Below are 24,501 nucleotides of genomic sequence, written 5' to 3'. Positions count from 1 at the left end.
TACTCTAAGTATGTGACTTCCTCTTCTAGCTTCCTGGTGGCTGATAAGCTGTAGCAGAGTCACTTTAAAGCACACATTAGTCACTGTGATTCCTCACTGACCTGTACTGAAAGTGGTGACTAATCTCTGGGTCTGACTTCCCATTATGAAGTGCAACCTTTACCCTCTGTAACTAGGCAGAGGATTTCACAAAACAGTCTAAAGCATTCCTGTCTACTCTGCCAGGGACCCCCACCCCACAGCAGTCATCTGCACTATTGTGTGAGCTAGAAAGGATGTGGGGCATCAGATGTGCTCCTAGACTCTTAACAAATCTTTAAACTTTGCTGTCTCTTTGAGAACAGTCTTGCCTTGGATAGTGATTCTTCAACAGTGTCTGCAAAGCTGCTGCAGAATGAAAGCAGTTAGCAGTGAGAAGCCCGAGATGCTCAGACACCAAACCTACATAAAAGCCTGATGATCCAGAGGCTTCCTTTGGCACTCTTGCGGAATTATTAATGTCTGATAAGACTGAGATAGTAGAGTGACTTCCAGTCTTTGTAGAGTGTTTCTATTACGCATTTATAATGAATGGAAAAAAGAATGTAAGCCCTACGTTTCTTTGCGATGTTACTAAATATGCAGTGATACAGCACCTTTTTCCCCTTTATTCAAAAGCAGCTGATTCAGAGCTTAAATATCAGTTCAGGTTAGCAGGCTTTTCTGTCTAGATCTGAAATACTGAAACAGGCTCATTTTGGAGAGTGTAGATTAAGTAGGAAGAAGACTTAACCTTATTTTTTCTGTAGTGAAGAAGTTGAGGGAGTCTTTAGCCTGTTGGAAAAAGGTCAGTATTTCTTTCAGCTCTGTTGAAAAGGGAGCTAGTGATGTGAATTGGCAGTGGAGGCAGCCAACACTATCCTGAGCTGTATTTAACAGGAGCAGAGCCAGTATTTTTAGGGAAGTGATTGTTCCTCTCTGCTCAGTACTTCTTAGCTGTATCTAGAACACTGTGTCTGTTTTTGGGTCCTTCATCCAGGGAAAATATAAACTGGAAGTAAACCCAGCAGAGAGACTGTCAGGGTGGTCAGGAGGCTGGAGCACAAACGCTGCAAAAGGAAGCTGGGGGAGCTGGGTTGCTTCAGTCTGAAGAAAAGAAGGCTCAGGGGGACCTAACAGCAGCACCTTCATACCTCGGAGGAGGTCATCAGAAACATCAGGGCCAGCCTCTTCACAGTGGTGGGAGGATGAGAGACAAGGGATATAATTTGTAATAACAAGTAGGTTTATAAACAAAGTAAATTTAAAAAAACCACAACCAAACAAAACAACAAACCCCACAAACTTTCACTGTGAGAACAACCAAGCAGTAGAACAGGCTGCCTCCAGAGCTTGTGTGTCTTTGGAGATGTTGAAGGTACAGCTGGGTGAAACACTGAGCAACCTAATCTGATGTCATAGCTGATCCTGGTCAGAGGCCTAGAGACCTCCTGAGTCTTCTTCTAACCTGAATTGTTGTGTTAGTGCTTCTGATTCTACAGTGCAACTCTGACCATCCTCAAAACCTTTGTTTTAGGAAAGTCTGTTAACCTATAAATAATTGTCTTGTTGTATACGTGTGGATTATTGCTAGAATGAGTTACTCTAGCACTGTAAGATAATAAGTAATTGCTATTCAACAGATATTGTGACCTTGGTTTTTAAAAGATAAGGGTAAATAAATAGGAAAATCTAAGCCTGTCATGGTGTCAGGTTGCAAAGCACCTTTAAAGGGCATCAAACTCTTAGTTAATGAATATGATCATTTGGAGTCTGGGGACCAAACAGTTGAAGAATTTGAAGATGTCTTCACATGATGAAGGCAAACCTATTTAGCAGTGTTCAGAATGACAAAAGAGCTCAAATAGATGCCTTTTTTTTTTTTTTTTTTTCTTACTTAGGTAGTCACTGGGGTCCTGGTGAGTGCTCTTAAGGGAAAATTTACATATATTTTATTTATAATCTACATATTTACACATGTGGGTATGAATATTTTTTTGTAATTTTGGGGACATACTGTTTCAGAAACCTGGCACTGCTGTGGAATGTACTGAATACTAAATGCCAGGAAAATGGAAACTAATACCCTGCTTACTGTGAAGATGTGTGAAGAACAGAATTTCACAGAACTGGTAAAACTTGGATTGTACAAATAGATAGCCAGTAACCTTGAAGCTTTTCCCCTCTATCTGGGTAAGTGTGGGGATTTAGTCCTTAAAATACAGCATTTGTTGGTACATTAGTAATCCAAAATGAGAGAATTGCAAAATCCCCCTCTCAAGGTAGGAGTATCTGCTCTCTTGCTACTACTGGAAAGAATTTTATGCAAGGTGAGTAGTTAATGTTTTTTATAAAAGTTGAAATTTATTTCAAGTGTCAATATGATGATAATGTCAGTTCTGAGAGCATTTGAAAGAGTGGTGCTTCTGCAATGCAGCTTTATCTTACTTGCTCATGCAATGCTAAAGAAGTACAAGAAATGTGTTGGCAGCCTACTAGAGAATATAAAAGATAAACTTGTAACTTTTAGATAAACTGCAGTTCACTTTGTGCATGTATTTTTATATTGTAAGCATAAACATTGTACAGCTGAAAGATTAACACAGCTCTGAAAATAGTTTTACTGTAGAGAAATGGTAATGATAAGCAAACATTAAACTCAGTCCTGTTTCTGCATACCTAAATGTATTTTGCTCAGATCTGGTTTAGCAGTTGTTTTTTGGTTGGTTGCTTTTTGTTTGGATTTGTTTTTTGTTTTGTTTTTTTCCCAGTGGTGTACATGCTGTGAGGCATATGTGCAACATGGAAGAAGGGATACTATAAAAACAGAGAGCTGGAATGCTTTTTAAAAGAGAAATCCCCAAAAGCTGTTTTATTCATTGCTGTTAAGGTAGCAGAGGCTACGCAGCTTCTCTAGTTCTGGTCCCATAGGTAGTCCTAAAAATTTCACTGAAGAAAATACAAACTAGCTAACAGGTTTTTTTTCCTGCTAACTGGGATGTAGATAACTATGATACTATAACCTTCTCTCATGTTACCTCCCAGTTGCGTGGCTTTTTTCTGCAGTACACAGACCCTTTTTCTGCAACTACCAAATACAAGAATATACTACAGCTGTATCAAATGTTTGAGCCAACCTTAACAAAGGTGAATTTAAGCCTCATTGAATGAGGCTTAAAAATACAACTGCCTCGAAACCTTCTCCATCTTGTGGATGAATATTTAGCTTTCCTTAATGTCAGAGTAGATCAGTTTTACTGTTTTGGACTCTTTTGTTCCAGTAGTATTGTTCATACTTGTAACAGCAGGTTAAGAACTTATTTGGAAGGCCTGTACAAATTGTGACTATTCAGTCCTTGCTAAATGATAAAAGTTAAAATAATTTGAGAAATGTTACAGGAGTTCCAAATACTGGATGAGAAACACAAATTGTGAGCTAACTGTATGTGAAAATGACCTTTACGTAAAAATCAGATGACTAACAAGCTAAATAAAACTGCTTCTTAAGTTCTAGCATAAAGAGCCAAATGTAGACATGCTTTCTTACACTTGTCTCAAAGCTGTACCCCAATCAACTGTTTTCTTTTGAGTGACAGTCAAATGAGGATGCAGAAAACTAAGAGCTACTCATATGGGAGTGAGTAGAAGCTCTGGATAAACAGTTGAGACCCCAGCTTTTTTGCATCTTTCTCACTGTTAAGATTTTCCTTGAAATATGTTGTTCCTTGTGGCAGTTATAACTTCTGCTGTAATATTGCAGGTTAGGAAGCTCTGCTTGTTGATGAGGGTACATGTCTATTTTTAGAAGGTATTGAAGTGGTTCCAAAAAGGAAACTTGTTCCACAAACCTGAGTGTATCCCTTGCAGGTATTTTACTTATCCTTTTAGGTTACTTGGCCAATTTTGTGTAGGTCTTTGTGACTACCCCCGGGGATGTTGTATAGCTTAGAGCAATTGAGTTTGATTTCTTTTTTTTGTTTTTTGTTTTTTTTTGTTCTGTTTTTGTTTTAGAGCCTAGACGTTGGCAGGATGGCCAGATCTGAGCATTGCTGCCTGGTTACTGAAGTCTTAAGGCCTGCTACTAGATAGTTTATGGGCATCTCCTGTTTTTGATATGGGAATGTCCCAGGTTTGGCAAAAGAAGCACTAAGATATTTTACCTAAATTAACGTAAGGACAACAGGGAGGCTAAAAGGAACCACACCCTTCAGAGGGACTTGGAGAGGTATGTGAGCTGGAGACAGGAAGTTGGCAGAAAAACTTATGTACTACTGGGGAGTTGCTTTTGCAGCCTGTAGCAGAGGATGATTAGGCTGTTGGTGCTCTTTATCTATCACTTCTCTGGCCAGTCAAATTGGCAAGAGACTGAAAGCTTCAAGCAGAGTGTTTTTGTCTTTTTCATCAAAAGAGTTTCTGCTTTTTTTTAGAGTATGGGAGCAACAGGTTGAAAAGGTACTATGAAGGAAAGCCTTTATGTTCTTGCAGATCACTGATCAGATGATTTATAGCATGTTAAACTACCAATGTAAACAAAGGTTTGACCACAATATGCTCTCTGCTTGAAATAACCTTGATGAGCCATCAGAAGTGGTAGATCGATATGCCTTACAATCCTTTTAAAAGTACCAGGAAGGAACACAACTTTTTCCTGCAAGCTGTAGGTATAATTTCTTTGCTTAATAAGTTAATAGAAAAACCTGGGTGCCACTGTACTTCAGGTTGTTTGGCTATTGTTTATCTGTAGTTCAGGTGCTCTTCGATCTTTGTTTTACCTGAATGTCATTAATATCTGAAAATAAAATCTTCCTTTTACTTACATTACTAGTGGTTTTAGGTGTTTGTGGAGAAGAGAAGGAACAAAGGTAGCTATGTACTGTGATGTTCTGTCTTTTTAAGTAAATACATAATTCTAAAAATGCTTCAACTGTGCAGGATATAAAATGTATGAGGTTTTGCTGATCTCCACATCAGTGACTGCTATGTATAACATGTTGAGAAGGGTCTTGATTTAGTAGGTGAATGCTAAGTAGACTTGTGTTCCAAAACTTAAACAATGAGGTTCAGATTCTTTCTATACAATCACTTATGTGTTCTGTTGTAAGCTTATGTCTTGGGTTCAGCTAGGATAGAGTTGATTTTCACAAGAAGCTGGGAGGGGACACAGCCAGGATTGCTGACCCAAGCTAGTCAGGGGGATATTCAGTACTATAGGACATCATTCTCAGTGTACAGAGAGAGAAATAACTCATGTCATCTACCTGGACTTGTGCAAAGCATCTGATACTGTCCCACACGACATCCTTGTCTCTTAATTGAAGAGACATGGATTTGATGGATGGTCGCATTCAGAGTTGCAGTCAACGGTTCGAGTGTCCAAGTGACGAGTGGTGTTCCTCGGGTCAGTGTTGGGATGGGTGCTGTTTAATGTCTTTGCTGGTGACATGGACAGTGGGATCGAGTGCACCCTCAGCAAGTCTGCCAATGACATCAAGCTGTGTGATGCCGTTGACGTGCTGGAGGGAAGGGATGTGCCATCCAGAGGGACCTGGACAGGCTTGAGAGGTGGGCCCATGCAAATTTTGTGAAGTTCCAGTGCAAGGTCCTGCACATGGGTCAGGGCAATCCCAAGCACAAATACAGGCTGGGCGAGGAGTGGATTGAGAGCAGCCCTGTGGAGAAGGACCCTTGGGGATATCAGTGGATGGAAAACTGACTATGAGCCAGCAATGTGCACTCACAGCCCAGAAAGCCAACTGTGTCCTGGGCTGCATCAAGAGAAGTGTGGACAGCAGGTTGAGGGAGGGGATTCTGCCCCTCTACTCTGCTCAGGTGAGACCACACCTGCAGTGCTGTGTCCAGCTCTGGGATCCCCAGTATAAGAAGGACATGGACCTGCTCAAGTGGGTCCAGAGGAGGTCACAAAGATGATCAGGGGGCTGGAGCACCTCCCATGTGAGGACAGGCTGAGAGAGTTGGGGTTGTTCAGGCTGGAGAAGAGAAGGTTCCTGGGAGACCTTATAGCGGCCTTCCAGTACTGCAAGGGGGCTACAGGAAAGATGGGGAGGGACTCTGCCTCACGGAGTGTAGGGATAGGATGAGGGGTAATGGTTTTAAACTGAAAGAGGGTAGATTTAGATCAGACATAAGGAATAAATCCTTCACTGTGAGGGTGGTGAGGCACTGGCACAGGTTGCCCAGAGAAGCTGTGGCTGCCCCCTCCCTGGCAGTGTTCAAGGCCAGGTTGGACGGGGCTTTGAGCAACCTGGGCTAGTGGAAGGTGTCCCTGCCCATGGCAGGGGCTGTTGGAACCAGATGGTCTTTAAGGTCCCTTCCAAGCCATTCTATGATTCTGTATTGGGGTAGCTAGCCAGGAGTGGGGAGGAAGGGTCACAAACAGACTGGTCATTGGGTTCTGGGTGGTGAACAGTTGCATTGTGCATCACTTGCTTTACATATTCTTTTATTAGTATTATTTTTCATTTCTCCTTGTGTTGTCCTGTTAAACTGACTTTATCTCAACACAAAAATTTTCTGTCTTCTGATTCTCTTCCCCATCCCACCAGGGCAGGTAGGAGCGAGCGTGTGGCTGTTAGGTGCTTAGCTGCCAGCTGGGCTTAAACCATGACAGTCTGTCTTTAGTAGACAGAGGGAATAGAAGAATGTGTGTGTTAAGAAAAGGACTTGTGGAAGTTGAAATGTTACTCTACTACAGTTTTAAGTAAGGCTGTGGTTTCTGTAGCTGTTCTAAAAGAATAGTCTTAGTTGTAGGAAGCGTCAGAGAGGTCGTTGTCTGGCTGCTGGGTTAAACATCCCCTTCTTTTATGGACGCAGAGTTTACGGTATGATTAGTAAGAGCTAGAAAAAGCATCTGAAATCACTGTTTTCTTGAGTGTTACTGGGGGGGTGTGGAAACGATGGACGATGGTGGCAAGTGGTAGACAGTTGCTCAGGTGTTTTGCGTGTGTGTTCTAGTTTTCATATGCTCGTTGATTATGGATTTAGAAAAGGTCAGCCCGTGACAGTGGATTTCAGAAACACTGCTGAGAGCTTAATTTAGAAATGCTTGACTATTTCAGTGTTATTTATGTGGATCTCACATATTTGGGATTTAAACCTTTACCCTTCTCTTTCAGCAGTAAGAGCAGCAGCTAGGAAATCAGTAGGATTTAGATGCTGATCATGTTAAATGTCTTCTCTGCTTGGAGGCATGAGAGGGGAGGGACCAAAGCACAAGAAAGACCTTTCCAGGCTGTTTTTGTTTTAGATTCTCCTTGCTATCAAGAGACTTTTCTTAAGGAGATAGTTTTCTCTTAAGCCAAGTTGTGTGTTGTACAGTTAGGGAGACTGGCAGCTCTCATTTCCATCTTGATGACTTAATTGTACATATAGTATGGCAAACTGTGGCAGACTATATTGGATGGACAGACTTGAGGTGGTGGTATGGTTGGACTTCTTTTAGAGGAACAATTTAAACAAAAGAATATTATAACTTGTTGGTATACAGGGAAGACTTTGTATATGATAATACTACTTTTGCCATAGGAGCTGAGCAGAGTAATAAAAATAGGTACATTGCAACTATGGTAAGTGGTTTCACAGAACTTTAAAGATCAGAGATGGGAATGGCCTTTGTTTTGATGGGAGCAATGTCAGTTCTGTAGAGGGTGATCTGCATTCTTTTCTCTTTGTAAAAAATGCTATAAAATATAGGCACTTAACTGATTTTTTTATCTAGTGAGATTTCACTGAATTGTCAAATGCAGCCTCAAATAAATCCTGTGTGATAATGATTCTTGGTATTTGTTTCTGTTTAAAAAAATCTATTTAGACATTTTTAAGTAACTAAAGGACAAACACTGATCCATTTGTAATCTGTTCTATGTATAGGTTACCATAACTAAGACTCTAATCCAGAGGTATATTTTTTTTCAGTTCTCTGAAGTTTCAGGCATTATTTAGTGGATACTACAGTAGCTATGTAGACACATTTTTAAATTTTGGTTGAAATACTTTTTTAGATCCAAGAAAACTTAATGGAGTTATCCATAATGGAGATTTTCTATATTAATCTAAATTTCTTTTTGCCTAACAAAATCAAATCCTGTAGTGCTTTCTGTTTTCTGTCCTGTCATCTGGACTAACAAGATTGCCTGATTTACATGGACAAACCTTGTTAATATCTGATGGATTAGTCTTAATTATGACAACTGTGCTATCATGATCATTAAAGTCTCTATGGATCTTATCCTTTTAAAAAGAAAAAGTCTAAAAAGTCTAAACTGGTACTAGTCCCTAAACTGATCAGAGACTTTTCAAGTTACTCAGTAGGAACTGGCTTGAATTATTTCACGGTAACCATCTGTCTCTGGTTTGTCTTTTGACTGTATATGTAAGTAGACCTGGGTGGAATTTAGATTAAGCATTTTTACGATACCTGCTCAGTGTTGCATTACTAGTTCTGAAGGTCCTTAGTATCTGCTTTGTTTTGTTTTTCCAGCTGATAGAGCTCTAGAGGAAAGAAAGATTTGTCTTCACAATTTGCTATACAGTATCTGAATAGTGAAAGCACAATGGACACTTAATTTTACAGAAATCTACAATCATCTAAGAACAAGAACATTGGACTTCAAGGAATAACAGACTTTAGCGAGCCCAGAAATCTGTCACTGGTAAACCTGATCTGGTCATACAGCTTGGGAATGAATACTATTGAGACAGCAAAGCTTGAAGAGCATATGGAGGGTCAAAACAATGATACTTCTAATGGCTACTCACGACCTACTCTCTCTGTCAATGAAGAGAACAAAAATGGCACGAGCAAACCAAAGGGCTTGTCTAATGGCTTGCGAAAAACAACAAAGAAATATCCTGATTACATCCAGATTGCTATGCCTGCTGAGTCTAGGAATAAATTTCCTTTGGAATGGTGGAAAACAGGCATTGCCTTTGTCTATGCTCTCTTCAACTTGATTCTAACAACTGTCATGATCACTGTGGTCCATGAGAGAGTACCTCCAAAGGAGTTAAGCCCTCCCTTACCTGACAAATTTTTTGATTACATTGATCGTGTGAAATGGGCTTTTTCTGTATCAGAAATAAATGGAATGATACTAGTTGGATTATGGATATTCCAGTGGTTGTTTCTTAGATACAAGTAAGTAGCTATATTTTTTTTTTTTTCCTCTGCTGTATCTTTTCAGAATGTTGTTCTCCCTCATTCACTTTTGGTAGAAGAAATCTTATGGTAGAACCTATAACAATATTGTAGAGTAGGGCTGGCAGAAAAATGACTAAAGGAACAACTTCTGTAGAAAATGTTCCAGTGTCCATGTTGGATATGGAAACACAGGCTTCTCCTTATTATTGATTAACATTTTTTAATCTGAATTTTTGATACCTATGTTGTACTAGTCAAATTTTATTCTGGGATTGGGCTTTTCAAAGTGTTTACTGACATGGTGATGTTTAAAGTGGGGAGATCATGATGACTTAAACTCATCCAAATTTGAGGAGGAATCTACTGTCCTCTCCACCTAGACCTAGAAGCTTTTTCTTTTGTCTTCATTTGCTTAAACTAGAGATATTTAAATCAAGTACATAGTTATGTTGTGGAACTGAAAAGAGAAGGTCACTGAGTCCAGGAAACCTATGCCTGACTGCATGTCTAAGTTAGACTTAAGGCCATGTTAAACTGGTTAGATAGATCTGGGAGCATTGTGGCAGTTATATACTATTATGAACTAGCAAGACTAAAACCTGAAGAAAGTCTTTTTAGTATCTGATTTGAAGAAGTGAGTTGTCAAGAGCAGTGTGTGGAGCTGCTTTTCAGTTCTGGGGATTTAGCTATGTAATAAATCTGGAGCTCTATAACTGTTACATGTATCCTGCATGTGAACTTTGTACTCAATCTATTTTCCCCCCTTCCCTTACTTGCAGATCAATAGTGGGACGCAGGTTCTTTTTTATAATAGGAACTTTGTATCTGTACCGCTGTATTACTATGTACGTTACCACCTTACCTGTGCCTGGAATGCATTTTCAGTGTGCGCCAAAGGTAAGAGCCTTTGCTCCTTAATTCTTGCCTTAGTCTCTGCCCAAGTCCTTATGGCTTGAGCAAATAGAAGATAATGTTCCAGGTGTTATTTAATAACACAAATTATTTTCAGTTGATGTCTTCAGAAACATAGTGATAAACTAGAAGTTGTGTGATACAGAAAGAGTCTTAAGCTGTTGCTGCAGTGAAGATGCTGTTGCTGCAGTAAAGAAGAGTACCTACGTTGAAGTAGTGCTGCTACCAAATTAGTGAACTTGCTTTTGAGGCTCAACCTAATCACTTTAATACTGCAGCAATATTTTTGTCTTGCATGATGGGATACCTGAGGTCAATATTGTAATTCATAGGCTGATACACAAGCTTGTGTTGAAGCATCCTTTCAAAAACCGGCATTATTGTACGCTTTGGCCTGCTTCTCATGCTATTTTGTCAAGAGCTATCCCAATACCTGAAGGCAGCCGCTTGTCTCTGCTTCCAACCTACAAAATGTGTATAAATGTGACTAAAACAAGTTGTTATTTAAATGAGCTGATATATACAGAAATATGTGCATGCTAAATGTTTCTACAAGAATATTTTAAAAATTTATGTCAGTGTAGTTAAGTGGTGACACAAAGGAATTCTGTTAATGCCATTTTATGTTGCTGAGAAAAAGTTATAGACATACAATTGTCTTGGAACAAACCGTATTGTGTTGGCTGGACTGAAAGAACAATGCACTTGAAAGAGTAAGAAGGAGTTTGGTTGTGCACTGAGAAGATAAGCATTTTGAAACCTAAAAATATTGCCAGTTTGCTTGGGGGATAAGTTTGTGACTTCTTGGGTAGGATCTAATCAGTCTTGAGGTAGCATCATGTCTGTTCAGTCTTACTCTTTCATGTTGGGACTATTTTGGAATATAGTAAATGAACTACTTCTCTTAGGAGTCAGTATCTATTTGAAAAAGCTTTATTTATGTACCACTATTGTAAGGACTCAACTTTTGTTCTACTAGCTTGGGGAATTAACTTTTTCCAGAGTTAATCTTTAAACAGTTAGGTGAAACTGAGTGTTTGCCTAGTATCCATGAGGAATCAAAAGCTGATCCTAATGCATGTTAAAAAAAAAATAAAAAAATACTCCAAATGAGAGTAAATCCTGAGTTTGTAACCAATCTAAAATAAAGTGAGTTTGAGGTTTTTATCCTGTTAAAACATTGCTCAGCTGTCAACAGAATGACAGAAGTGGTATACAAGGTTGTACTAAAACCCCTTTTAAATGGGTTTTATGCATTCTGCCAATGGCTGTCATGAGACACCCAACCTCACCATTTTTTAGTGTTTACCTTTCCAGTGTATTTTGCATCTCTCATACAATACATATTTTAAAATAGCCTGTGAAAGCACAGACAGAATGCTAGTGTTATCAAGCTGTCAACTTTATGTGTAGTTGTTTGTTTAAGAATATGTGAAGGAAAGCCTAAGAAAATGAAGATAACTTGTGTCCTTTTCTCCTTGTATCCCTGTCTCCACATATGTTTGGGCAAGAAGTTTATTCAAGTCACTTACGGTGTGTCTTTAAACTTTTTTTTTGTCCCTCTTTTTTCCCTGGTGTTCTAGTTGAATGGAGATTCTCAGGCAAAGGTTCAGAGGATCCTGCGACTGATTTCTGGTGGTGGTCTATCCATAACTGGATCACACATCCTGTGTGGAGACTTCCTGTTTAGTGGTCACACTGTGGTATTAACACTGATCTACCTGTTCATCAAAGAGTGTAAGTGATGGTATATCTGTGCACTTTTCTTGTTCAGATCAGTTGTACTGGGCAGACACATGATAAAAGTGCATGTAAAACTATTGTTACTACTCAGCTGTACATAGACTGTATGTGTAGGGTTTTGAAATACAAATCATGACTTTCAGCAAAAATAGGACGTGGTATAGTAAATGATGTGGGCTTTAAGGGCTTAATGTGACTAGATGTGTCACTTCTGTCTTTATGTAAGAAGTGTTTACTGGTCAATTGAAGCAAGCTAACTTTCCATTATTCATTGATTAGGTTATTAAAATTTGGGGTAAAACATGCTGTACTTAATTATGCAGATTATCTCTGTGCAAGTTGACTGATATATCTTAGATTTTAAGGGGGTTTTATGGCGTGAGCACAGTGCTCTTGCACACATATATCCAGAAGCAAAACTATGTTTCTGAAGTGTGCTATACATTTAGTATTGGCAAACAATGAGAAGTTGATTCATGCTCCTTGGATGTCTTCTGTTGATCTCCTATTTATGCCTCTTAGAGTTAGTAAGAATTAGGCAAGCACAGAGAAGATATACTTGGGGTTATGGTTTCCTCCTTTGCTTTACACTGGTGTGAGGCATGGGGGGGACAATCTGTGCTGCATAGAGAGCACTGATTGAAACTTCGGAGAATTGAGCACCAACTTCTAACTCTGATACATGATAAGCAATGCTTCTACCCTGGGATCTTGGCTGCTCATGAACGCACGGTGGGGAGTTCCCTTTCCAGTTCACATGTTTGGAATTGGAATCTTCTCTCCTACTATTGTGTCCCAAACTATGCAAGTGCTAGCTTGGCTCATGGGAACGTGTGATTCTCACTGAAACAAAAATAAGACCAGCCAGCATTTGTTGAATGTCTTCCTTTTCCTTCCTTCAATATTTTAACAAGCGTTACAGTGCTATATTCTGCCTTAGACAGAAAACACAATATAAAACTGCCTGTTTAATATGACAAACTTCAAATCTCTGGGTGTGAGACCTTCAGTGATATAAGATGCTGATTATACTCTGCTGATTCTTAGGCCTAGGTCTTTCTTGTAAAGTGAATGTTACTGGGGGAATGGCAGATGTAACTCATCAAAATGACCAAAACAGAATTGGGAAAATAGCTTTATAGTAGACTTGTTGTTTGCCTTGGTTTGTGTACATTATTGCAGCTTAATGCTGGTCACGTACTCCTTAATATATTTAGTATCAAGAAAGCTGCAGATAACCCAGTATTTTCAGGGTCAGTATAACTTACGTACTTTTATCATAAAGGATTGGAGAAATTGTATGGTACAAATTGTTGTAATAAGCCCTTTGACTGCTGCCTAATTATTACGCATGTATATTTCAGTGGAGTTGTGCTCTGTAAAATGAGAAGTGCATAGCTTTCCTTTTTCTGCCTCCCATATAATTAGCAAAATCTTATTTGAGCAAGGGCTAAGCCCTGTAATTGCTCTGAATTAGAGATTGCCTATGGTGTTCTTTTCTGTTCTTTTGATGACATGTCTTCAGTACAAGATGCGTTCTGAAGTTTTTATTATTTCTGGCTTAGTGGATTTTTTGCTCTGCTCTTTCTTTCAGTGTTTGCTGCTTCTTCACTTATTCTCCCACACTTCAGCTTTTTTGCCCAGAATAGTTATTTACATTTCTAGCCTCAGTATGTCTGTTTTGTTTGGGGCCGTTTTCATCAACTTCCTGAGATGACTTGGCTCCTGATTTTTATTTATTTTTTTAATCAGTAGATAAGATTTGTCTGCAGTGTTTTGGGAAGAGTTAAGAGAATTTACTCTTTTGACAATTAGAGCAAAATTTAAGTCGTCCTACAGTAATTGTTTTGCACAGGCCTCTCAAACTGCTACTGGGTAGGCTTGTTGAGATCAGTAACTTTTCTGCTGGTACTATTTGAAAGAAAAGGCTGACCATTGCACCACAAGGCAAGGGGTGCCAGAACCTCCCACTGTGAGTGAAATGAAGCCTATTAGCCTGTCAGAAGTTATGAATGGTAATTGTGACACCCAAGGCATTTTTCAATGGGGAAAAGAAGGGCAGGGGAACTTTTCTACTGAAGTGGCTTAAATGCATTTTGAAGAATAGCTTCATTCCCATTTGTTAATCTTTAATGAAAGGGTATAAATTCACATACTGTACTTCCTTGTACAGTGTATTGTTTCACAGAACAGAGGCTTCATGAAAAGTAGTTAAAAACCCTAGAAATGAAAATAAGAGTGTATTTTCCTGTTTAATCTGTGATCTCTGCTTGGCTTCTATCAATTCTAGACATTTTATTTGAGTGTAGACTGTAAAAAGAGCAGACATGCAATATACCCAAGTAAAATAATCAAGGTGTATGTCTTGCCCCAATTCTGTCTCTTCCTATGCACCCCATACCCTAGAAGTTGTTTAACTGGAAAACTTATTTAATTTGACTAGAAAACGGGTGACAGTGCTGTCTAACTGCAAGCTCATCTTTGGTTCATTTTAGAAAGTTAAGAACACATCAGTAAGTTTGCATAATTTTTTAGTCTTGTTTCCTGTGTCAAAACAGGATTCACGTACCAGTGTGGTATCGGCGAGTTAATGCTTTAAAATTTAGTAGCCTTAATTAAATAGCTTGGTGTTTTTATCTTTTCCCCTTCCCTTTGTGGACTACTGTAATAACATATATGGCTTTTTTGTGTGTTTTTCCCATCACTTCCCTATTTCACAGATTCACCACGTCATTTCTGGTGGTATCACTTAATCTGTTGGCTAATGAGTGCTGCTGGCATAATTTGTATCCTTGTTGCTCATGAACACTATACTGTAGACGTCATCATCGCTTACTATATCACCACACGGCTTTTCTGGTGGTACCACTCAATGGCTAATGAAAAGGTGAGTGGCAGATACCTTTTAGAATCAACGTATAGCCTGCATTTGTTAATACTGCTCAAAGGTCAAAATTAGTTCTTAAGAATAGAGGATCCATATTGAAGTTTAAACAAATTGAGCAAGGAGTTCCACTCTACTGTGGTTTAGGTAAATAGTTAATGGATTAAGATGTTCCTTTTTGATCTGCATCTGTTACTAAATTATTTCAAAATTTATTTTTTATAAATTTATTTTTGAAATTCTGGTATTTTGGCTTAAACACATTTTTTGAACTTCAAGGTTTTATTGCTGTAGTTGATGTATAGTTTGTCTAAGCTTATGAATAAGCAGTAGTTTAGTAATAAAATTTCTGACAAGCCTAAATTACCTAGACTACTTTAGCATTCTAGAGATAGTTCTGTAAATATCACTAAAAGTACACTGTTCAGAAGGCATCTGCTGCAGTTGTGTTAAGAACATTTTCAAGTAGGAGTATGGCTCTCAAGACATTTTAATGTAGTTTTCAATTCCTACTCATCAATGGAAACATGACATGCCTGAGAAGACTCACGTTCAAAAACACTTTTTTGTCTTTCTAAATTTTGTACATCAGCAAAGCATGTCTTTGTGTTAGATGCTCAATTTGTAGTATATGTTTGGATTCTGGTGTCTATATTGTCTCAGTACTGTTTTTCTAGGCTAAATGCACCTTGTCTTTGCAGAAATCCATGCAAATATTTTGCGTTTTTGTAGTTGTCTTAACATAATTGGTTATAATGCTTTAAACTGATTGTCTGTTTCCTTTTCCTCTTTATCTACTTATGCCAATACAGACTTTAAAGGTCTCTTCGCAGACAAATTTTCTCTCTCGAGCATGGTGGTATCCAATATTTTATTTCTTTGAGAAGAATGTGCAAGGCTCTGTTCCTTGCAGTTTTTCCTGGCCGATATCTTGGCCTCCGAGCTGCTTCAAATCTTCATGCAAAAAGTATTCACGGGTTCAGAAGACAGGAGAGGATAATGAAAAATCTACCTGAAGAAAACAAGGAAAGCCTCTGCTTTGTTTATTTTTACCAAAACATTAATGCTGTAACCAAAGTTCTTGAGGACTGTGCTGTAACTGAAGAAGTGGACCAAGTTTCTGTGCAATTGATTGGAAAGACAATTGTAGACAAACATATTGCCATTTCATATGTTTTCCTATCATCAGGCTGTACAGACCTATTCTACTCTTCAGTGCTAGTAGAGTGCACCGCTGATTGGATTTTTTTATTAAAGAAAAAATGGAGCAGGCCATTGCTTTACTAATGAGATAGAGGTGCCAAAGACCACGTTAACACTCTCATTACTATCACTCATCCACAGAAGCACCGAAAAGTCTCATCTTCAGAGTTCTGGAGTGTGTAAGGGCATAAAACATGCTAAAATGTAAAGGCACGATATCGGTGTATTGAGGTATATAAAAAAAAAAAAACAACCCACAATTGTGGGAAGTGGTTTGTTGCATTATTCTTGCTAATGAAGGTAAGATCTTTGCATGACTGGTACAGCTGAAAGTGAGTCTTGACTTTTTTTACATTCTGTGGGTATGAATATCTTATGACCCTAAAATACTACTTACCGGCACTATCTCCCATACATTCTACTATGTACCAATTTTTACATTTTTATTAGTAATTTTATATTTAAACTGTTGTGCTACCTGATGACTTCGCAAATTAGGAATAGCTGCTAACATCTGAGCTCAAGGAGCCTAAATTTTCTTTTTAAAAAAGGACACAGTTTCAAAGTCTGTTATCTTTAACTGCGGTTTGGCCTTGTGTATGTAGCTATACAGTGCCTATCAGTGTAGGTACATGCATATACACACAAAAGCACACACTACTGTGTAGTTAAACACATATTAAACAAAACTACTTACTACATACAGTTCTTAATTCAGGCAAAAGTCCTACAGATCTCATCTGCTTGAGGAATGCAATCCAAAAGGGGACTGTATTTAAAATAAACTTTTTAATTTTAGTAGCTGAAACTATATAGCGAGTTTGCTTGGGAGCCATAGTTCTGCATTTAAGTTTTTTTACCTGTTGGCACACATTTCTGTGACTTTAAGAAAACAAAACAACAAAACCAAACAAAGAAATGCCAAGGTGAATGCCTACAACAGTAGCATTTTTTTCCACTTATTACCTAAAACCATTTCACATTAAATGATGCTGTGGTAGAACTTGCGTACAGATTGCTTAGTCCAACTAAAATGGCTATTTAAGCAAGTTGGCTGAGAAGGTGGGGAACTACCATGGGGTAAACATGTAACAAACCCACAGTTTAACAGCTACCTGGTTCTTGTTGGGTTTTATTGTTTGTATTGTTGGGAAGGGAATGTAGAAAATTAGCATACCATGTTTAACCATTTATGTTCTGTATTAATTTCTGCAGTTAACTCAAATTTTCAAATCCAGTAAAACCTGATAGCAAAGATAAAACTACATTAAGTGTTGAATTGATACTAATATAAAGGAAATATTGCTTATTTTAAGAATGTCTTGAATTGAGTGACAGAGTTTGAACAGTTTAAATGACAACTTGTTTTTTAAGTCCAGTTAAAGTTATAAAATGCAATAGAGTATTCAAATATAATTTTTTAGTTAAGGGGATCAATTGATATGAGTTGTACATGAAAATATTATTGTTGTACATTTCAAATATTTTTGTGCATTATCAAAGTAACACAATAAACAATGTTCCTTACAATACATATTTGGTAAAACTTAGCTAAGAAAGAAATTTTGTGGGATGTTTGGTTTTATTTAAAGTTAGCTTCTTAGAATCTTATAACATGCCCCTGAAAGTTTTGTGTGTATAAGCATCCACCTGTGTTTTCATTTGCTTGCTCCTGGCAGACCTGGAGTAGCTGCAAAGTCGCTATCAAAACATTTATATGAAAGGCCTTTTTCTGTATCACTGAAATGAGTCTGTTCAATGTCAGTCTATAAATATCTGAAGATACTTGTTATATCGATACTACTTCATAGGGCATAAGGAGGTTTTTTTAAGCCCAGTTCTAAGCTTTGTGATATCTTAAATATGGTCATGTTAAGCCACATGTAGTAACACTATCTTTTAGAAATTGTGAACAAAATTTCATTAGTGGTAACCATGCCTTGAAAATAACATGATGAAAAGTGTTTCAATAAGGAGCATAAGCAGTGGTTTTCGTCTGGTGGCTGAATAATAAATGCTTTGGTAGTCTAGATAGCTCATTCTCTGCATAACCACCACCATGTCTCTGTGGGATTTCTGTAATATATCTGCAAAGTACAATTTCTTCATGCAGGATGAGGTGTTTGGGTTTTTTATACTTCTATTTCTGGAAGGAAAAATGTGAAAGTGATGAAATAGAACCAAGTAAAGATGATGCTTTTGTTGGGCAGCGTGAGCTTTTATTCTACTGCTGAATTTGATAGAAACTTCTATTGCAATACAAAAGGAAAATTAAAATGGCAGGTCTAGCTCAAAATACTTGATTCCTGTTCTGGCTCAGCTTTCCCTTAAATGCTTAAATTCTCTCCACTGTATCAAAGCCCTCAAAAGGGTGTGTGTGTTTAATTAGCAGAAAATCCCACTTCTCTACTCTCTCAATAGCTTTAAATTGCTTTTGCAAACTTGGATGGTATAGATGTATTTGAAGACTCTTTAGGCCTATATGTATGGAAATGAAATGTGGTAAGTAGTGGTATATGCTAGTGCTTACTGCTCTAGTAGTTTATCCAATACAAACCACAGCTGATAAATAAAAACTATTAATTTTAAGACCTTAGTGATCACTGTATAGACATACTATGAATCTGAAAACATGGTTTCATTCTAAGAAGAAAAAGGATTACAGTGGGTAAAAAGAACAGGAGAAACTTAGACTTCACTTAATGCACTGATTGCTTGATTATAGGCTTACTTGGGCTGTAGATGCCCAGTGTTTTGTAGAATGTCACTGTAATTATTTTTTCCTAGAGTTACAGTAATAATCTTTCTTACAGATGTCACATGAACTGTACCTGTATGGTAACTGTGAAATGCTCTTCTCTACTGAAGAGCATTTACATGTTGAACTTCCCAGATGCTTTAAAAAAAGAAGTTGCTATGCTTGTACATCTGGCATATCAGTATGACTTAAATGCTGTTGTGTACTTGCATTTAAGAAAGCTTGTTTCATAAATTACTAACCTAAATTTAAACCTGGATTTAAAAGGTTAACTTGAGCATTTAGAGAAATGTGCTGCTGTTGGTCATGCTACAGATTCTTAATTCAAATGCCAGAAACGATTAACATATACTTGAAACCACTGTGAACTGGCATTTTTATGGTATGTGCTTAGCACTCCCATGTGGACACAAACGGTACTAAACGTTAATCGTTCTTTACTGCTGTTTTCTTGGAAAGATAGCTACAGGTGGTAGTAGCAAACAGCTGTGCTAAACATTGCTATGAACTCTAGTACTGGATTTGCTTCCCTCCTTTAAAAAAGGTGGTGGGAGAGAAGGAAGGAAAGAATAAAACCAAGACTACTTATATGTTAAGATACACTAGCTTCACATAATAGAGAAATAAAGCTTAGTAACACACCTGGGAAGTATTTTAAGAGATGAGAGAGAATTCTTAGATCATTGCAAATCCACTTATCTGTGTCTTAAATCAGAATCTGTTCAAACTCTGGCTTTATCCCATCATTAGTATCTAGCTAGTCAATTTATCCTAATTGGTACTAACCCAAATTCTTTTTCTTATTTCAGTAGGTATAAAGTATGACTTACAGTTCTAGAGACCAGATCCAGTAACTTCAGTGCAAGGTGAAGTCTTCCCATTTACTTTAAATGAACTTTCCCAGAGCTCTTTTTTTTTTTTTTTTTAAACTTAAAAAGACTATTTTAAAGATTCGTGGGGCAATTTTGAAAACATACCTAATCTTACCAGATGTACCAAAACCATTTTTCCTTACTGGCAGACTTAACAGCCATAAAGCTCCATTGTCATCTTGGTATCTTTACAACATATGTGTTTTGGGCTTACTTACAAGTCTTCTATAGGCCCACAAAACTAGAGCTATACTGTAAGATTGAACACTTCTGAATTTAAGTGCTCTATACCACGCATTGTAAACTCAGTGTCTTAAATTCAGTTACTGAAAAAAAAGGCTTTAAAAAGAAATACTTTTGCTGGACACCATTCAAATAAGCATTGCTGCTGAAGTGCACATGTGAAAAATATCCTGGCATGTCACTGAAGTAACTTTGCTTGTAAGTTAGCCTTTGTGTGCTACTTCATGATGCTTCCCAGTGTCCAAAAAAAAAAAAAAAAAATTGTGCCAAGAAACTGAGAATGAAGATAAAGTAGATGGTGATCATACATTGCTTTTTACATGGAATTGACCTAAAACTATACTAAACTTCTAAGTAATGTAGAATTAAATTGTTTGTGTGTAATAGTACTCTAAAAAACCTTACAAGGAAGTGGGCAGCATTAAGCACTTCATTCTACAGTACAGATGTGTGTCTGTGCTGTGGATTGTGCTGGTTCTCATCCGTTACTTATAATATAAAAATAAAATCCAACTCAGAGATACTTTGAGATACAAAAATACTTAAATATGATAAGCAAATTTTCATAAGATGTTCCTCCAATCTGTCACTAACGGTTTCTAAAATAAGAATCAAGTGCTGCAATGCTTAAAATATGCTGAAGCTTTTTCTAGTTTGCTGAAGTTTCCATGGATTTAATCACTTGATTAAGTCTTAATAACCTAGCAAGCAGCACATAAGAATTTCAAGTTACGTACATGTAACTTAAATACTGTAGGAAAAAGTTCTAGTTCTGAACTCCTCTTTTATTTCAGTAGATAATCTTTCCTAACAAAACACTTAGAATGCCTGAATGACGTTTTAAGATTAAATAATGATATTGTGCAGTCTCTAATTTCTAAGATACTGGTGTTGAAGATTCCTTCTCTCCTGGTGAAAATTCTTACTTAAAAACTCAGGAAGTTTTGACTTTTCAGTGAAAACATTTTAATTCCTAAGGAGTTAGAGTTTAGCCATTATTGTGAGAAGTTTGGTTTCTGTGACTGTTTGCTGTGGGCTAACCCAGGTAGGAGGAGAGGGTGAACCAGCTCTTGCTGGAAGTAGTTTGTGACTTTTTGAATTCAGATGATACTGGCTGCATGCTACAGGCAGTCTTAGCTGTACCATAGTGGAAAAAAGATGCTGTATTATACTATTATATTTAGTGTTCACTCTTTTTCACATGATTCTGTACTGGTTGTCCCAGTCCACCCCCTAGATGAGGAGTGAGTGTTTTTGTTCTCTGCTTACTGTATGGTTAGTTATAACTAGTTTTAGTTCTGGTAAATGGCAATGGAAAAAATGTCAATCCATTGTATACAGTGCCTAAGGTGTTTTTAAAGTCTCTATGCATGGGTTTCTTCTAGCAGGAATATTCTTTCAAGCTGTGCCTATATAATACTAACTTCAGCTCTTGTATTTATGCTCTGCATAATAAGGTCTTTAGGAGGTTAGCATTTGTGAAGTTGCAAAGTCTTGTTACAGAAGCATCTACTTTGTGCCAACTGAGATTAATTTTCACAAAATAACTTCAAAATATGTTTGAAGGTGACTTCTGCTTTTTTTAAAAATTAAAATTAAAAGTGATCAGAACTAGCCTGAACTAAAGGCATCTTGAGCAGTTGGGGACCCAGGCACCAGGCGCACTTGTGTGTGTCTCTGGCATATGCAATATTGGATGCAGTACGCAGAGGCTTCTCTGGGAAGACTAGTTTGTACTAGCATAGTAGGCTGTGAGCCATCTTTGCTTGTCCTGTTGAGCTCCTTTCAGTCTGAAGGCACAGTACCGAAGGTGGCAATAGCTAAAAAGTGTAGTGAAGATCACTTACAAACCAGAAAATAGTGAAAGGGGGCTGAAAAGGCTGTAAAGCCAGTCATCAGAGCTGTGTTCTAATTCAACGGAGTATATAATCTGGTGTTACTTCAAGCATGTGAGTTGCATTTAAAATGAGTGGGTCTGTTTCTTTTTATATTATCGTTGCTGTCATTTTTTTTAAAGATGGAGAGAATGCTGAGAATATTAAGAGGAAATTTATCTCCCTGCTTAATTTTACCTCTACCAGTGACGTGTTCATATATGAATCTTAAACAATATTGCTAAACTCCAACCCCTCTTCCATTTTGAGTAATTTGTTACAAGTGCTTTGTTACTTATGTAAAAAAGAGTCTTGCGTTGTAATTTTTTTTGTTTGTTGCCACTCAGAATGCTGCTTATGTTTTAGCCTAGCCTGCTTTGGGCTCCGGTCTTTATCTGCTTCTATTAACTGCCTTTCCTAGATGGCTCAATACAGAAGAGTAGGATTTACATTTGAGAAGGCTCCAAAATTAAATCCAAAAGGTGTTATATCAGACACATCTTTGCACAATTTGAGACTTGAAATTATTTTAAAGTACAAAACTTAACATCCTAGGGCATACTTATCTCAGGAATCAATTCTTGCTCTTTAAATGTTTGGTACATTCATTTTGTTTATTTTTCTGATTCAGGAGAACATGTGTGAGATGTGAAAAAGATAAGTTCTGGCAGTTGTGAGGTCAGGGTCACACCAAGGAACCTGAAAGTAAAAGAGGAAATAATGGTTTGATGGTTGCCCTTCTCGTGCTTTCCATGTGATTTAGAGGAGAACTCCGAAGACTTACGTAAAAACACTTTTAACTTCAACATGGTTTCATCCTCGTTGGCTGACAGCTTTTCTTGCATGATTTCTCCTAGGTTTAATCTGTAGCTCTGTACATTAATTGGAGATACAACCTGGGAAAACTAGGCAAGAATGGCTGTTGGCAGCCAAGGAACCCTAGATGGTAATATAGGAATGCTATAATGCTTGTATGATAAGGAGCTAATATAAGGCCTTTTTTTGTATCTTTAGGGTCCAGTTCTGCAAATGCTGTACAGCATAATGCTACAATAACAAATGATACGATGTAGAGACATTTTGTGCTGTAGTTTCTACTAATGTTTGCAAACTGGGCCTCATTTTTACATAAATTGTTCATAATTAGTAAGAGTTGCCTTTTATGTTGCAAAATGGTCAGGATTACACTTTCTAGCACATCAGCTGTTTTGGTTAAGTGGATGACAACTCAGTGTTGTGGTTTGGTGTATACCATGAGATACTAGAGTTGTGACTTGTAGGATGTTGCAATCAATGTTCACTGTGTAAAAAGCTATTGCACTAGCTGTTCTTTTTTAAAAAAAAAAAAAAAAGCAATAATGTGAGCATCTTGTAGCTTTTATCTCCAAAGGTGCTATCCATCATGATCACTTGCACTGTTCACCATGAATTTGGTAAAAACATTAAAGAAACTGTCCTATGTGGTTCACTCAGCACATACAAGTTGAACATTTTTATGGTTAGCCTGTGTAGTAAAAAATGCAGTACTTTGCTGGACTGCTTACATGACCACACACATCTTTAAAAATCAAAAGCCTATGTCCATTTATGGTGCTAATGATCTCTTAAAAATTATTAAGAGCTGATACTCTCTTACCCATGAGCATTTAGGAAATTTGTTGTGACACCTTTTCAATAAAGCAAGATTTCTCTACAATTTAAGCCTGTTCCCAATGCTTTTTATATAAATATGACCCTTTTCTATTTCTGTTTTATATAAAAACTGCAAAACATCACAGTATTTTTAACGCAGGAAAATGCTAGAAGTGTATATGGGTCTAGACTATGTGTCCAGGATTAAATTTTCATATAAGCTTGTGATAGCTGATGATCTGAAACTTGGTCTAAAAATGTAAGAATTGTATTCGGTAGGATTAAGGCATAGGCTATAATCGTTTAAAAAAAAAAAGTTCTGTCTTCGTCATCACTTTTGAAGCCTAGTGGAGAGAGAGGATGTGAAATGGACAAAACTGTATGAGGAGAACACCTGATTATGCAGTGTAGATCTATCTTTTGCTGAAACTTCTGAAAAACAAATGCTTGAAGGAACGTGACTATGTAACTGTATCTGCAGAACAGAAGTGAAACGACATAATTATCAAGGCAATTCATAGTAGGGCAGGATAAAACCACATGAAAACCTTAAACTAGGATTGTTTAGATTGTGGAACGGCAAAGTAATTTTCTAACTTGGTTTTTAAAGCTTCACAAGCAACCTCAAGATAAAAAACTAGCTTGTGCCTTCTGTTGCAGAAGATATCGTTGCTTTTTTTTCTCTTTGGTTATGCTTTTATGTTGCATATAATGAAGGACAGTGCACTTTCATATCTTTCCAAGAAGAATCTTTGAGCAGCACTATCTACACTTTCTCTCCATGGAGAATACAAAGTCTTTATTTGTTAAAGGTCCCTTACTTCTCAACCTGCAGTTGTAAACATTTTTGGAAATCCTACTATAGACAACTCTGAAATAAGTATGATGGTCTTAATTGATATGGACACGATAACATGCAGAGCAGATGCCAGATGCCACACTGGTGAGCGAGCAGGGTGCATGTGCAAGGGTACAGTCTGGAACATTGGCACACTTCACTGCTCTGAAGTAGTTGCACCCTGAGATTTTGGTCAATAAACCACTACTTCTCACATCCTGGAATAAGTTCTCTTGGAATCACTTGCACCTAGTACTTCAAGAAATAAAAAGGTTTTTCAAAGATTTTATGGAACTGCTGTGTCTGTGCAAAGAATAGTCCAGGTCTAGAATAACAATTTAAAGCAGCAAAAAAACCACCATCCAGG

General features: G+C 37.5%; 1 protein-coding gene across 3 annotated transcripts in view; it reads left to right on the top strand.

Moving 5' to 3' along the window:
• The window catches only part of SGMS2 (sphingomyelin synthase 2), a 37,190-nt gene extending 18,813 nt beyond the window's left edge, over positions 1-18,377 (top strand). For all 3 annotated transcript variants that reach the window (XM_074905476.1, XM_074905475.1, XM_074905474.1), the window contains exons 2-6: positions 8,516-9,172; positions 9,955-10,072; positions 11,671-11,824; positions 14,551-14,717; positions 15,527-18,377. In XM_074905476.1, the coding sequence (XP_074761577.1) occupies positions 8,718-9,172; positions 9,955-10,072; positions 11,671-11,824; positions 14,551-14,717; positions 15,527-15,730 (1,098 nt within the window). In that variant the 5' untranslated portion in view covers positions 8,516-8,717 and the 3' untranslated portion in view covers positions 15,731-18,377. The remainder of the gene's footprint in view (positions 1-8,515; positions 9,173-9,954; positions 10,073-11,670; positions 11,825-14,550; positions 14,718-15,526) is intronic.
• Positions 18,378-24,501: the final 6,124 nt, after the last annotated feature.

The sequence above is a fragment of the Athene noctua genome, chromosome 4, assembly GCF_965140245.1.
Source record: "Athene noctua chromosome 4, bAthNoc1.hap1.1, whole genome shotgun sequence".
Taxonomy (NCBI): Eukaryota; Metazoa; Chordata; class Aves; order Strigiformes; family Strigidae; genus Athene; species Athene noctua.
The sequence above is the reverse complement of the archived record's forward strand: the minus strand, read 5'-3'. Positions and strand labels throughout refer to the sequence as shown.